General features: G+C 34.4%; 1 protein-coding gene across 3 annotated transcripts in view; it reads right to left on the reverse strand.

Moving 5' to 3' along the window:
• ARAP2 (ArfGAP with RhoGAP domain, ankyrin repeat and PH domain 2) overlaps positions 1 to 16,117 on the reverse strand; it is a 199,542-nt gene that overhangs the window by 154,364 nt on the left and 29,061 nt on the right. For all 3 annotated transcript variants that reach the window (XM_067735692.1, XM_067735690.1, XM_067735691.1), the window contains 4 exons: positions 11,396 to 11,454; positions 10,228 to 10,304; positions 9,403 to 9,494; positions 7,577 to 7,930 (listed from right to left, as the gene is read on the reverse strand). In XM_067735692.1, coding sequence (XP_067591793.1) covers positions 7,577 to 7,930; positions 9,403 to 9,494; positions 10,228 to 10,304; positions 11,396 to 11,454 — 582 coding nt within the window. The remainder of the gene's footprint in view (positions 1 to 7,576; positions 7,931 to 9,402; positions 9,495 to 10,227; positions 10,305 to 11,395; positions 11,455 to 16,117) is intronic.

The raw sequence follows: 16,117 nt of genomic DNA on the forward strand, positions 1-16,117 counted from the left end.
ACCCTCCTCCAAAATATTGAAAGAAACAGACACTACAGGAAAAGAAAGCTTCAAAACACTTATTAATATCCATAGAAAGATAAGAGAATATATTAAGTCCATGGAACAATAACAGTACATTATAAGATGAATAGTCAAAAGAAAGAAAGTGCTTTCTACATTAAATATAGGACAACAAAAAACAAAAGTGGGTTAGAAAATACAAGCTAAATAAGCTTTCTTAGGGGGCTGTAAGATGGTGAAATTGATATGCGTATGTATTTTGATTACTTCACAAATTCATAGTCCTGAGGAAGAATTTGTGGAGAAATGAATTTTAAGTACATAAAAAACTAAGTAAACCAAAAAGAATCAATAATTATTAACTCCAAGGAAAACTAAAGGTTGCAAATGAAAGAAAAATTAATCATAATATGTTGCAAAGCTCAAATATGAGTAGCATTTACATAGATATTAAGAGTATAAAACTAAATACAGATATAACATAGACATTTTATATGGCTACTTTAAAAGAATGATTAGATGGGAACTGTGTCTACGCAGGGGGGACAGTGGGTGAAAATGAATAAATATTATATTCCATGGTAGTGCCTCAACAGCTAATTACTAACACTGAAGAGTCAGAAAGAAACAGTATGAAAAAATTATTAAGATAAAGTAACCCTCAGAATGGGAGAAAATATTTGCAAATGAAACAACAGACAAAGGATTAATCTCCAAAACATACAAACAGCTCATGGAGCTCAATATCAAAAAAACAAACAACCCAATTAAAAAATGGGCAGAAGTCCTAAATAGACATTTTACCAAGGAAGACATACAGATGGCCAAGAGGCACATGAAAAGATGCTCAACATCACTAATTATTAGAGAAATGCAAATCAAAACTACAATGATGTATCACCTCACACCAGTTAGAATGGGCATCATCAGAAAATCTGTAAACAACAAATGCTGAAGAGGGTGTGGAGGAAAGAGAGCCCTCTTGCACTCTTGGTAGGAATGTAAATTGATACAACCGCTATGGAGGACAGTATGGAGGTTCCTTAAAAAACTAAAAATAGAATTACCATATGACCCAGCAATCCCACTACTGGGCATATACCCTGAGAAAACCATAATTCAAAAAGAGTCATGTACCACAATGTTCACTGCAGCACTATTTACAATAGCCAGGACATGGAAGCAACCTAAATGCCCATCGACATATGAATGGATAAAGAAGATGTGGCACATATATACAATGAAATATTACTCAGCCATAAAAAGAAACAAAATTGAGTTATTTGTAGTGAGGTGGATGGACCTACAGTCTGTCACACAGAGTGAAGTCAGAAAGAGAAAAACAAATACCATATGCTAACGCATATATATGGAATCTAAAATTTAAAAAAAATGGTACTGATGAACCTAGTGGCTCGGCAGGAATAAAGACGTAGACATAGAGAATGGATTTGAGGACACAGGTGGGATGGGGAAGCTGGGGCAAAGTGAAAGTAGCATCAAAATATATACACTACCAAATGTAAAATAGTTGGCTGGTGGGAAGGAGCAGCATAGGACAGGGAGATCAGCTTGGTGCTTTGTGATGACCTAGAGGGGTGGGATAGAGAGGGTGGGAAGGAGGCTCAAGAGGGAGGGGATATGGGGACATGTGTATGCATATGGCTGATTCACTTTGGTGTACAACAGAAACTAACACAGCACTGTGAAGCCATTATACTCCAATAAAGATGTATTTAAAAAAAAAAAGATAAACAAAGTAAGTACCAAAAGAAACTACTAAAGAAAGTAGAAAGTGGCTGCCTCTTGTGATAAAGTGGGAGAAGAGGAAAACTGCTTTTTTTCCTCCAGTTTTATTGAGATATAATTGACATACCACACCATATAAGTTTAAGGTGCACAGCATAATGATCTGACTTACATACATCATGAAATGATTATCACAGTAAGTTTAGTGAACATCCATCATCTCATACAAATGCAACATTAAATATTAAAAAAAATCTCCTTGTGATGGGAACTCTTAGGTTTTACTCTTTCATATAGAACATACAGCAGTGTTCATTATATCTATCATGTTATATATTACAAGTACTTATTTATCTTATAAACTGGAAGTTTGGACCTTTTGACTGTCTTTATCCAACTTCCCCTCTCTCCAGCTATTTTTTCTTAATAAGTCATACAGAACTTTCAGATGCTTTAAACCATGTGCTTTTATAACCACTAAAAAACTTAATTTTGAAGGTTTAATGTGAACATATGATTTCTTTACCTTATAGTTACCAAGGTAAGAACTGACTAGAACTTACTTTTGGTAACATTATCAAAGGTCACCTGAAATGAAATGATGCTCTTCTGAAAAGAAAGCAAGCTGAGGTTTACTGAGCCCTGCTTAAGGGGCTCTGTAGTCAGACCCAATGTTAACCTACTTTTCCAACTGATCCCACAGAGGAAGCCTTGACCTTACACTTTTATGTGTGGGAAACAGCAGTTCTGAGACATTGAGTCACACAGCAAATGAGCGATAGCTTGACAATTCTAATTTCTGCCTGATTCCAACACCCTCATTCACTTCTCTGCAGCTAGACTGACTGAAATTAGCCATGTTATTTTAATAAACACTAAAACTAAGAATTTTTCCCTCAAATTACAAATAAAATATGGAAGCCTTTTATTTGCTTGGCATGGTCTTCACAAGTTATGTGTGATTTGAGAGAAAAGGCCAACTAGTTCACCAGTATAAAAAGATACTTTTTATCAGAGATTTAAGATTCAACTTTAAGTTCAACACACTGATTGATATAGAAAACCCTGGTCAGATAGAGAGACTTGTCAACTTTCCACTACAACTGCTTTTCACTGAAAGGCTGGCCGCAGGACAGCACTCCCAGGAGGCTTGAGGCCCTCACACACTTATGGAGCAGGTGGAAAACTGCTCCACTAAAGCAGCCTTGGAGATTCTGGGCACAGGCTGGAAAGTCAGCCACTGACAAAGGAACCAACAGTATAAGTTCTGATCTCCCTCCAAGTCATGGGTGGCTTCTAAGTGATCTCTCAATCACTGTTTGGAATTTGACCCCTGTTTTGGTATTTGATCACTGGCTTTTTCATTTTCCCTAGTTCTGTGTTCAACCTGGACATGTAATTCTCTGACAGTTTCTCCCTCCTGGTCCTAGAGCCTAACTTGTGTCTTCCATAAAATAACCTCAGCTAACCCCTCTATTTATCTCATAGACTTCAGGACATCCAGATATCACTGACATCAGTGCCTTTTCACTCCCTCTAGCCTGAATAGTATTTCATCTAAAAACTCCAGTTGAAACGGTATCCATTTTCCGAAGGTCAGTCGAGCTGCTATTTCTCCTCCTTAGAAGATCTCTGAAGAAATGTTTTCTCAACCCCTCTGTAACCTCATGATTCTGTATTTTGTGGACCTTTCTGTACCAATTATTATACGTTATCTTTCAAATTTATTTTTATTTATATTTTTTTCTGCCCAAAGTGGAAGATACAAAAAAGGCCAGGAACATATCTTGCTTATCCTTGTATTCGTCCAGAAATTCTTGAGCATATTATATACACAAATTTCTGAGTTAACCTTGCATGTTCAGCTCCTGCTGTCCCGGACTGACATTACCACACAATGCTTCCCTATGGTTAAAAACATTAATTTTTTAAAAGAGGAATTTAGCTGAGTAAGAAAAAATGTTCTAAAACATCTTGTCAAGTAAAAATATGAATTCCTCAAGATATATTGCGGTTTTTATAACTATGCTCAGTGTGTGATACCAAACACACAAACATCTTTAGAAAACAGCAGGTTAAAAAGTCAAAAGCGTTTCCTAGTTGCAGATATTCTTGGATATTTCAATACCTGGTTCTCCTAGAAGGGGTGTGGCACATTCAACCATGTTCTCTTTGATTTACAGAAACTCACAGGATTCTTCCTCTGAGTTGCACATTCAGGAAATTCTGGAATAAATTCTATCCAGTCTTCCATATTTGCATCTACTCAGACTTGCTGAAAAGCTTGAGCGTATTAGTTGCAGATAGGAAAGGGGAAGGAAAGAGACTTGTTTTTTTATCTTCAAAACCCAGTGAGGTTTTTTTAACGCAAGACCATTTATTAAGTTTCTCATCTGCCTCACCTGTTTGAAACACTAACAACAAACCCAAGTTCAACATTTTATCAAGTTTTTTCCATACAATTTTTTAAACCAACAGTATAAGGCTATATTATAATTAGATCATTCTAATAGTTAAATAAATGTTCATACTTTAAGCTCAGCTGGAAATGTTTCCATATTTCTCTAGTTGCATGGTGTTATCCAATTATTTTCTTACTAAATATTGGGCAGTTTTCACATACTGTGCATTGATTCAGAACTGGCATTTCCATTTCAAAGCAAACAGACACTCAGTCACATGAAATAAATCCAGATTATGAATTTTATTACTTTGTTTAATGTCACTCATGACTGAGGACAGTTTCCAACACTATTTGGAGAAGGATAACCAAGTATGGCTTTTTTTTTTTTTTTTTTTTTTTGTGGCGTATCTTGTGGGATCTTAGTTCCCTGAACAGGGATTGAACCCGAGCCCACAGCAGTGAGAGCACAGAGTCCTAAATACTGGACAGAGCAGGGAATTCCCACTATTTGTTTGTAAACTGTGTTTTGACAACACATGTCCTCACATACAGAAAACAGCAGGTTAAAAAGTCAAAAGGGTTTCCTATATGTCTATAGGGGGAAACAGAATTTAAATAAATGCACTGAGAGTTCACTGCTCTGTTAATGTACACCAGCACTATCAACGGCACCAGCAGATTTCCAACCAATACAGTGTCTGGAGTTTAGTTTTTACTACAAGATCCCTATAAATTAAAAAATAGCTGTTTTAGAAAGATTGAAAGAAAAAACTATGTCTAACACTAGTTTGTTTTTACTAATTCATTCAACAACAAACACTAAGAATATCTACCACTTGCTAGGCAATCTTCTAGTTGCTGAGGATACCACAGTAAACAAAAACCAATATAGATGACTGTCCCCACGGAGCATATATGCAACAAATAAATCATCAAGTGTATAAGCTATGAGAAAAATAATTAAGGGAGTAATGGGGTGGTGAGGGAGGGGCAGTGATAATATTAACTTTGGTGTTCAGGGATTCGTGCAAAGGAGACTTTAGAGCAAGAACTTGAGGGAAGTAAGGTACAAGTCATGCTGCTCTCTGGGTACGAGCATTCAGGGCAGAAAGGTACCCGAAGAGAGATCCTGCTTCTTATTATGTCTAGATTTGATAGAATAATGAAGTAGTTTCCTTGTTCCGTAATCTATCAGGTTATAATTTTCGATGTGGGGCCCAAAGGAGATGGAGGAAGCTGGTATAAGATTTCAGCTAACCCTCAAATCTGTTTTATGCTACTATGGCCCACAAGCCAAACCTGGCCCATGAAATGTGTTTATAAATAAAGTTTTATGGAAACACAGCCTCATTCATCAGTTTACACATTCTCTGTGGCTGCTTTCATGCTACAACTGCAGAGTTGCTGAGCTCCCACAGACACCATATGGCTGTAAAGATTAAAGTATTTATTATCTGACCCTTTACAGAAAAAGTGTACTAATACTTTCTCTGTGGAATTCAGAATGCCATCAAAATCAGTGCTACCTGCACCAAAGAGACATGCGACCATGAGTTAAACAAAGCTCAGTAACCTCTGCATAAGGAATGGGTAGGCATCATTTTGTCTAATTAATGAGCATCTTAAACACCCTCACCATAGCCTACAGAGTCTAACTAGAAAAAAGGAAAAATGGAGATTCCACTTGTGGTCTAATAAATACATGCTTCTTGGCCAGTTACACATATTTCTTTTAAGTCATAGCAATATAATCATGGAGAAGAGCTTTTTAATTTCTTGGTGATATAACAAGCTCCTTTGTTTACTTTCCTAGCTGCATCCTGGTAACCTGGAAAAAGACTCTGAAGTCAGAAAACTCAATTATTTTCTCTAAAATGGAAAAATAAAAATCTCAAAAAATTACAGCCTCTAACCTTAGACAGGTTCAGAATAGAAAGGATGGAAAGTCAGAGTTCTGATAAAAAGAGAGAGAAAATGTTCTAACTATCCCAGAGGTGGCCAGTAATGGTGAATCTTTCTCTGTGCCTGCAACATAAACATACTAACCTAACTCCATCAAGATCGAGGTACCACCCACCAGAGATCATTCAGGAAACCACAGCTGCTAGGGGCTCTGTATGCAGAATCTGCTAAATCTTCCAGTGATACTTTGAGAGAGCACTGGGATCTCCCTAATCATTTAAATTCTACAGAAATGAAAGACCTGAGACTATTCCCGCTCAATGTTTCATTCCACCAGTGTGTATATTTGAGTAATGACTCATACCGGTGCAATTTGACTATGCATTTACCAATAATACCGATGACTGATGAAAAGCAGACACAGTTAACTACTTTGTCATCCTAATGCAACCAGAAAGGAGTGAGACAAAATATGTGATGCTAAGAAGTTCTCTGCTTCAGTTTAGTCAACATCTAATTTGCTAAAGGGATGCAATCCTATAAAGTATTAATCATGTAATTACTAACCACAAAAGGGTTCAGCTTTTTTTTTTCGATTCCTTAAGAAATATCATTCCTTCTCCCACTAGTCAACTGATGCTTCTTCTAGCAATTTTTTTGCTAATAAAATTTATTTTAGGAGAAAACAAGGCTTTCTAGAAATGATACACCTTTTCGGGGAAGAGTAGAGAAAACCAGCACAACATAGGGACTCACCACAACAACTACTTAAACAGAAGAGATTTAATCCCTAAATAATTTAATAATTCATGAGGAACATTTCCAGTAAATATTTCAAAAGGACATTCAAAATTCAGGATGTCAGAAAATAATTCTAATTAAACATAATCCCTCCCCAAAGATTTCTCAGTACTGCAAAATGCTTAAGGACAGAAGTTTCTTTGTCAACAACTGAAATGATAAAACTGCTTTTAAAGTATAATATTCAAGGGACTCTGACCTTTTGTGCAACATTCAAAACTCAAAACAATATATCAATAGCAGTGAAGCCTAAAATGTAACAGTGACATACTTTCCCCTAACTACAATAAGCCTTGTATTCCCAAACAGAACGCTGTTATAATGGGAGCGAAGAGCGAAGGCCAAACAGCGTGGGCTGAGTAATACAAACTCAATCGCTGTTGTTTTTCTTTGCTACAAATTGAGATACAGGATAGTGCATTTTGGTGCAAAGTTAGAAACTAACATTAAGGATCTAGATGTGAAATCAGACTTCCAGTTTTAATTTGCTATGCAGAACCTTAACCCAGAATTCCACACAGCACATGGCCCATGCCCCACATTATATCTAAAGAAGAGCATTTGCAAAAGTGTATTGAAAGTCCCTACAAACTGTCTCTGTATGCATGGGGGGTGGGGAGGAGCAACAGCAACCTAGCAGGTTTAGAAATGGATACGCTTGAATTTTTAAAAATATGCCACTTAGGGGAAAAAAAACAAAAAAGAATAAATACATACCCTTGGGGACAGAGTTTGTCAAGCCATCCTGATTTCACCTTTCTTGCAGATGATCCATAAAAACAGGCATAGGGAGATATTACATTTGAGGAAATGATTGATGAATCAGCCTTTCCACTTGTTGAGCTTAGTGGATAACTGTGCCTATTAACAGGGACAAAATTCACTGCTTTTTGAGTCCTAGATTTATATGGCTTTGAATGTTTTCTTCTTAAACTGTGAAAGCATTCTTCTACTGTTGAATATTCTGATTCCGAAGCAGAGTCTACAGGAAGATTGTTTTTGTCCTCTCGAGGTATCCAAATATCTTCTACTTTGTCTTCACTTACGTTCTCCATCCTGTTATCATATATGCTAAATGAAAAAAGAATGGTTTTAATATTTCCCACAGCTCTATGTGACTTAAGCCATTGGTTACTTTTTCTATTTATAAACAACCAATCACAGAAATTTAAGGCCAGGAAAAATGGTGGAGTTCAATTAACGCATCTGATAATTTTTAAAACTTCCTGAAAAATAGAAATCTCTCATTATACTAACACATATTTGAATACTACTAGAAGTAGTGTATTTTTTCTTATGTATCATTTAATCTGACCTGTTTATTTGGGGGGTTGGGTGTGAGTGGTGAGGATGGAGACTGCCATATTCTCTGCATCACAATTTAAACATCTTCACCAGCACCAGTAAGTGGCCAGTCACTTAATGGGCCAGATCATGAACGACTATCTCGTGGAGAGAGGTACTAGAGATCTTATTTCCACATGTTGCCCCTTCTCTGACTCTCCACTAATTGACTTCAAGGACCCTATGTTACATCATAATGTAATAAAACAAAGAGTAGATTTGACTGGTGAGAACTTTAGTATTATTTTGCATCACTAATGAGAAAAAAACTGCACCACATTGCTAACTAGAAAACAAGAAAGGGCCAGGGTACATTCAGAAGGTAAAAGCTGTATAACATATAATATTTACTGGGACACATAGTTGCTAAGTATATTCGTATAGATTTAAGGAATGACAAAACAGATTGGCTCAGCCATTTATGCATAATAAAACTCATTACAAAGAAGTTTTTGCTAATCAATGAAACAGATATGCGTAGGAGTCAAATTACATCCTTCTGGACGTGGTATTCTAAAAATCACTGCCACCTTAAAGGACTTAACTTGGCCCCTTCCACATTCTGCACTGTAGTAAGTTCATATCAAATGCCTACTGAAGATTCTCAATTATTTAGTCTCATCTTAAGGAAACCCTCAACAGTGTTAGCCCTGGAGAATAAAGGTTAACATAGACAAATGTTAGGTAATGATGCACTACATCAAGTGCTAATAAAGCTGAGAGAAAAATAAAATTTAAGTTGGTACCTTACAAACGCTATTCAATCTCATGTGTGATCCAAATAACTGGATAATTTTCAAGCTGCTTGTCAATGCTGAACTTCTAATAAAAGGATACTTTACATTTGTAAAAATTATGCACCTCACATAGCGACATTTTTGGCACTGCCCCTTTCTTCTTCATAGTAAGGTAACTTCCTATCTTTAAAGTGCAAACATGGTCACCAAATATTTGCCACTTTGGGAAAGGGAGAATGGTTTCAATTAGGAAAAGACAAAAATAATGTGCTACAGACTATAGAATCGATTTACAGGCTCTAAATTCAATTACTGAAATGAGTGCTGTTGTCAAAAGAAAGGATTTGAACTTACCAATGTAAACTATTTTCTTAGAAATATAATATGAGCAAGAATTCAACATTGTATATTATATAACATTTTATTCAAAAGAATTAATCATCATCAATCATGTCCTCATACCTTGATTTGACAAAAAATGAGTTTCTTTCAGTAGTTGTTTCCCCTTTGAGTGTATCTTCCTGGGTCCAAAATTCATTCTTTATGGATCTCTTCTATAAAAAAAAAATACACATTTTTTTAGGGGAGCAATATTCTACAAAGATTCACAGTATCTGGGTTTAGTTTTATTAAACAAACGTCAATTGTTTAGATCAATTTTCAATAAAAACAATTTAATTAGGGTGACTATATTAAATGGTAGCCTTTTGATCCCTTTTTCAATATTTTATTTAAATCATTAATAACTCATCATTTCAACTAAGAAGAACAGAAGATGCTAAGAATAAAATTTATTTACTTTTACTTTCCCACTTACTTTTTGTCTTCCAACTTCTCTTTCATCATGACCAAGAAATAAAATACCAAAAGAGAACAAGTAGTGGAGAGGAAAGACTAAGTGATAAACTGAATAATTAAGATTTGTAAATAGTTAGAAGTCTGTCTATATTTGGGTATAAGGCAAAGTAAAATCTAGTAGCTTCTGTCAGTTTGCCTTTCCTTTTTACAGGGGTTTGTCTTATTCTTTTTTTTTTTTTAAGTAACTTGTGGTAAATTTTGAAAACCCACTGATCTGTATTCCTAAAATCAAATTGAAATGTATTTCTGTGATATATTTTTAAAGATATAAATCTGCCATGATTTTACTGAGCAGAATTTCGCTGAATGGAAATTTCTTTCTTCAATATAACACATTCTTCAAACAGCTTAAAGGAAAATGAAGAGGCATATATAGGCAGAAAAGCAAAGAATTGAATATGGAAAAAAATTAAAATGTACGGGACTAACCTTGGAATTTTCTAGTCTCTGGAAGAGAAAGGTCTCTCCATAAGGGAAAATGGAAGATGAATTCTCCTCATTCGTATCTTTTGGGGGAATTATAGGATGAGAATAGAAAGATGTGAATAATGTGAAATATTGTTTTAAAAAAGCATGTGTTTAATTATTTTATAGCAATATCACAACTTAAGCTTTATTCTCTGAGAGTCCAAAATTCTGCTCATAATTCTTACCCTCAAATCAACTCTAAGCATGATTTTCTCAATGTATACACCCCTCACTTCACAACCAAAACACATTACTCACTGTTTCTCAAAGTGTGATGTGTCACATTTGTCCTTGCTAACCTATAGGATCCATGTTAATATAAGTAAGCACATTTCCCCATACAATGGAAATTGTCATGGTGTGTTTATAATGTTAATTCCTAAATAAGAGATTAGTTTTAATGGCAGAAAATTAATCTTAATTCTATTATAATTTTAAACAAATGATCATTAAAAGTTCACTAACATAACAGCTAGATGTTATAGCATTCAAAATGCCAGAATCCACTTAATATAATCCCTCTAATACCATAACTATTAATGCAACTGTAAGTAAATTCTTTCAAGAGAATTTCCACAATCCCTGAATTACATTGATCCACAAGAAAGAATTCTCAACACTTGCATTTTCTGCTGTGGCAAATTTTTTTAAAGGTTCAGTAGTCAAGTGTTTGCTAACAGCATTGAGAAGAATGTTCCTGAACTTGTACATGCAGAATTTTCAAAAAGAAAGAAAAGCCTCTGTCAATGAGCAGTTGACCAGAGCAATGTCAGCCCTTTCCTGTTACCATGGCAAAATTACTTTCCATAAATCTACGCCCTGTAGTTCAGACTGTCAGAAACCACATAATTTAGTTAAATGCTTTCGACTGTGGTTAATGATAAATGAAGCCTGGGTAAAAAAATCTTTTTACATTAGCATGTGCAAATTTCCAGGAGTCTGCGTATATATTACTGCCTTTCATTCACTCACCTTTAAAAGTGTCTGGAGTACTATGAACCCTGGCAGACAGTTATTCCCACTATTCCCTATTCCACAGGTGGGCTGCTTTCTTGATCATGATTTTAACACGTGTAAGAGTATCAAATGAGTACTAACTAATTTACAGACTTTAAAAGCTGAGACTCACTTTGTTGTGTCATAGATTTTCCAGTTGAGGTGGGAACATTTCTTCTCTCACGGAAATAGCTTAAGGCAAAGGGAAAAATAGATAAAATACGTAAAAATAGATGTTACCATCTTGAGTAAAGGATTAATTGTAGGCACATATATTCTTTTTGTTAGAAAAACCAATATTCAAAAATAAGTTTGATTTTAATGAACAAATACAATGGCCAAATTCCATAAATGTGTTTTTTTAAATAGCCTTAAAGGAAGAGATTTTATTGGATTTTACAAGTGTTTGCTTCTTACATTTATAATTCACAAAAGTAAAATGAACATATTTGCCCAAGTATTTATGATTTCTTTTGTCTTTAGCTTTACAATATTGAATAAAAAATCTGTCTGGCTCTAAGAGCATAATTTGAAAATACATAAGACCTTTTCTCAAAGATCTCACAGCCTTGAGAGAGAAATACTACAGGTAATTAATTAGAATACAACATAACAGCAATGCCAGAGGAAAACACTGTGGAAACAGAAGGTAATGAATACCTACTACCATATGAAAGAGTTCTATTTTTCCATTTAAATATAAGGATCAGGACAGTGTCCTTAACTTCTCTTAAATATAAATATGCCCAAGTAACTATAGGAAAGACTATATATATGTAGTTGTAGTTATCTATTTATTTATATCTATATAAAAGAACAGAAACCAATGAAATAGAATATAAACAAAATTTAAAAATAATGGTAACCAAAAGCTGGTTCTTTGAAAAGATCAATAAAATTTATAACCCTCAGGGAAGGAAAATAAGAATGAGAGACAGAAGAGACAAATTACCAATATCGGGAATGAAAGAGAGAACATCACTACAAATCCTACAAACATTAAAGGGATAATTACAGACTATTAAGAAAAACTTTATGCCAGTAAATTCAACAATTTACATGAAATGGAAAAATTCCTTGAGATACAAATGATCAAATAGGACACAAGAATAGAAAATCTTAATATCCCTGTATCTATTAGAAAATTTGAATTCAGTAATTAATCACCTACCCACAAAAAGCTCCAGGCCCAAATACTGCAATGGTGAGCTCCACCAAACATTTAAGGAAGGAATAATACCAATTCTATGTAAACCTTTTCAGAAAATAGGAAAGGAAGGACTACTTCCTAGTTCATTCAGTAAGGCCAGTATTACTAATACACAGCCAGTCAAAAACAAAACAACAGATAAATATTAGACAAATATTCCTTATAAATTTAACATGCAAAAATCGTTAACAAAATATTAGCAAATCAAATCCAACAATACATAAAAAGGATAATATATTATGACCAGGTGAGATTTACCACAAGAAAGCAAAGTTGGTTTATCACGGAAAAATTAATATAATTCACCAAATTAAGAAAATAAAGGAGAAAAATCACATTCTCACAGCAATAGATTCAGAAAAACCAATTGACAAAATTCAAAATCCATTCATGACAAAAACTCTCAGCAAACTAGGAATAGAAAAAAACTTCCTCAACCTAATAAAGGGCATTTATGAAAAACCAACATCATAATCAAAGATTAAAGACTGAATCATTTTCCTTAAGACTGGAAATAAGGCAAGGAGGTGGGCGCTCACTAGTTATATACACATTAGTTCATATGTTGCAGTCAGTGCAACAAGCGAAAGAAATAAAAAAACATTCAGATTGGAAAGGAAGGCCTCTTATAAGCAGAAGTCTGTATCTAATCAACAGGAAATCCTTAAAAATCTACCTAAAAGCTTCTCAAACTGCTAAGTCAGTCAGTCTAGCAAGGTACCAGGATAGGGGGAAATATTTTTAAAAATCAATAGTATTTCTAAATACTAGCAATGAACAATTGGAAAAATAGTTTGAAAATATAACTTTTACAAGAGCATAAAGAAACATGAAACACTAAGGGGTAAATTTATCAAAATATGGGCAGGATCTGCACACTGAAAACTCTAAAACATTGCTGAGAAAAATTAAAGAAGTAGATATATCATGTTCATGGATTGGAAGACTCAATATCGTTAAGATGTGAATTCTCCACATATTGATATACAGCGTCAACATAATCCCAAACAAAATTCCAGTGATCTTTTTTATAGAAATTAACAAGGTGATGCTAAAATTTACATGCAAATAAGAACAATTTGGAATGGTCAGAACATTTAAAAGAAAGACAAAATTGGAAGATTTATCGTATATGATTTCAATATTTAGTCTAAAACTACAGCAATCAAATTTGTGTGGTATTGGTGAAAGGGCAGACATATAAATCAATGGAATTAAACAGAAGTCCACATATACTCCCACACATCTATGGTCCAGTGATTTTTGAAAAAATATGTCATGGCAATTCAATGGGGAAAGGATAGTCTTTTCAACAAGTGTTGCTGGAATAACTGGATAGCTCAATTTAAAAAAAGAAATGAATATCAACCATTACTTCATACCATATACAAAAATTAACTTGAAATGCAGTTTAGGCCTAAATGTTACTACTAAAACTCTAAACCTTCTGGAAACCAACAGAAGAAAAATTTTGCAACCTTTAAGTATGCAAAGATTTCTTAAATAAGATACAACACCCTCCCAAAAAAAAGTTGGACCTTTATGCTGTCACATATTTCTGATAAATGACTTGTTTCTAAAATATAAAAAGAATACATACAATCTATTAATAGGAATGATTCAATTTAAAAATGGACAAAAATTTAAATAGACACTTTATAAGAGGATACACAAATGTGATAATAAATACGGACTCATTAGAATGGATAAACTTAAGGCTGTAAACACCAAGTGTTAGACAGCATGTTGAATAAATAAAAGGTTTAAATACTGCCAGCAGGAACGCAAAAGGGTACATCCATTTTGGAATACTGCTTGACATTTTCTGATAAAGTTAATTTAAGCTCCTAGCTATCCAATCCTAGAAACTCAAAAGAATTGAAAACACATTTCCAGGGAAATAAAGTTTTCTGGTCTTTCTTCATAGCAGTTTTACCCTCAATAATCAACAACTTAAAGCAAACTAAATGTACATCAACAGGTGAATGATAAACAAATAGTGGTATAAGGACCTAAGGGATTACTACCAAGCTTGGGGGTGGGAACTAATAAAAGGATACAAATTAATACTAAACATAATAATATGAATAACTCTCAAAATCATCATGCTCAGCGAAAGAAGCCTGGCACAAAGACGTATATCCTATATGATTCTATAAGGGAGCATGGAAGACGGATGGACTGTAGAAGGACACTAAGAAATGCTTAGGGTTGATGGAACTGCCACTTCTTAATTGTGGTGATAATTTAATAGGTTTACACATCTTTCAAAACTCATCAAATTATATGCTTTGAATTGGTACAGTTTATTATGCAAATATTATACCTCAAAGAGTTGTTTAAAAATGAATTTAGCAAACCTACTCTTCATAGGGTTGATATATAAAATATAAACTATATTCCCAAATATTAGCGAACAAAATGAAATATTAGAAGTGATACCATATACAAAAGTATCAGAAAAATATAAAAACCCAGGATTAAATCTAACAAAAGATTTGTAAGACCTCAGTCCTGAGAAACCATTCCTGAGAAAATTAAAGAAAATCTAATTAAATGGAGGAATATATGGAAGACTGAATACTGCAAAGATGTCAACACTGCCTATGTTCATTTGTAGAATCAATGTAATCCCAATCAAAAGAGTTACAGGGGTGGGCATCTAGGTGGAATTTAACAAGTTGATCTTTAAATTTATAAGAAAAAGCAAAAGACCAAGAATAACTAAGACACCTGAAAAAGAAAGTGAGAAGACTTGCTCTGCTAGGTATCAGGATTTATTTTTAAAGCTATGGTAATGAAGACACTACATTACTGATAAAAGGACAGATATATAGATTAGTGAAGTAGAATGGGCATAAAGGCACCCAATATTCATTTAAGTTAAAACAAAGATGTCAATCTTGAGCAATGAGCAAAGCATGTCTTTAATAAGAAGATGACTTGGATATCCACTTGGTATTAAAAAAAAAAGTACTCCTACCTCAAACTATACCTAGAAATCAATTAAAGGTAGATTATAGGGGCTTCCCTGGTGGCACAGTGGTTGAGAGTCCGCCTGCCGATGCAGGGGACATGGGTTCGTGCCCCGGTCCGGGAAGATCCCACATGCCGCGGAGCAGCTAGGCCCGTGAGCCATGGCTGCTAAGCCTGCGCGTCCGGAGCCTGTGCTCTGCAACCGGAGAGGCCACAACAGTGAGAGGCCCACGTACCGCAAAAAAAAAAAAAAAAAAAAAAAAAGGTGGATTATAAATCCCAACATGATAGGCCAAACAATAAAGCTAGAAGATAATAAAACAGAATTATCTTCTGTGTCTTAACATATGAAAAATTCTAACTCTAAAGGAAAGTAATGGTAAATCTGACTAAATTAAAGAACTTTCGTTCATTAAAAGTCACCATCAAAGAATAAAAGAGCAGTATGTAGAAGAGGAAAATATATATTCGACAAAGGGCTCAAACTCATGGTGCATCAATAGCTCTTAAAAATCATTATAAAACACAGAAAATGCAATTCAAAACAACAACCCCCCTCCCTCAAAATGGGTAAATGACTCCAAAAGGCACCACATAAAAGAAGATAGAAACATGGTCAATGACCAATAAATGCGTTAAAAGGTACTCGATTTCATTAATCATCAGAAA

Source organism: Pseudorca crassidens, chromosome 4 (genome assembly GCF_039906515.1).
Source record: "Pseudorca crassidens isolate mPseCra1 chromosome 4, mPseCra1.hap1, whole genome shotgun sequence".
Taxonomy (NCBI): Eukaryota; Metazoa; Chordata; class Mammalia; order Artiodactyla; family Delphinidae; genus Pseudorca; species Pseudorca crassidens.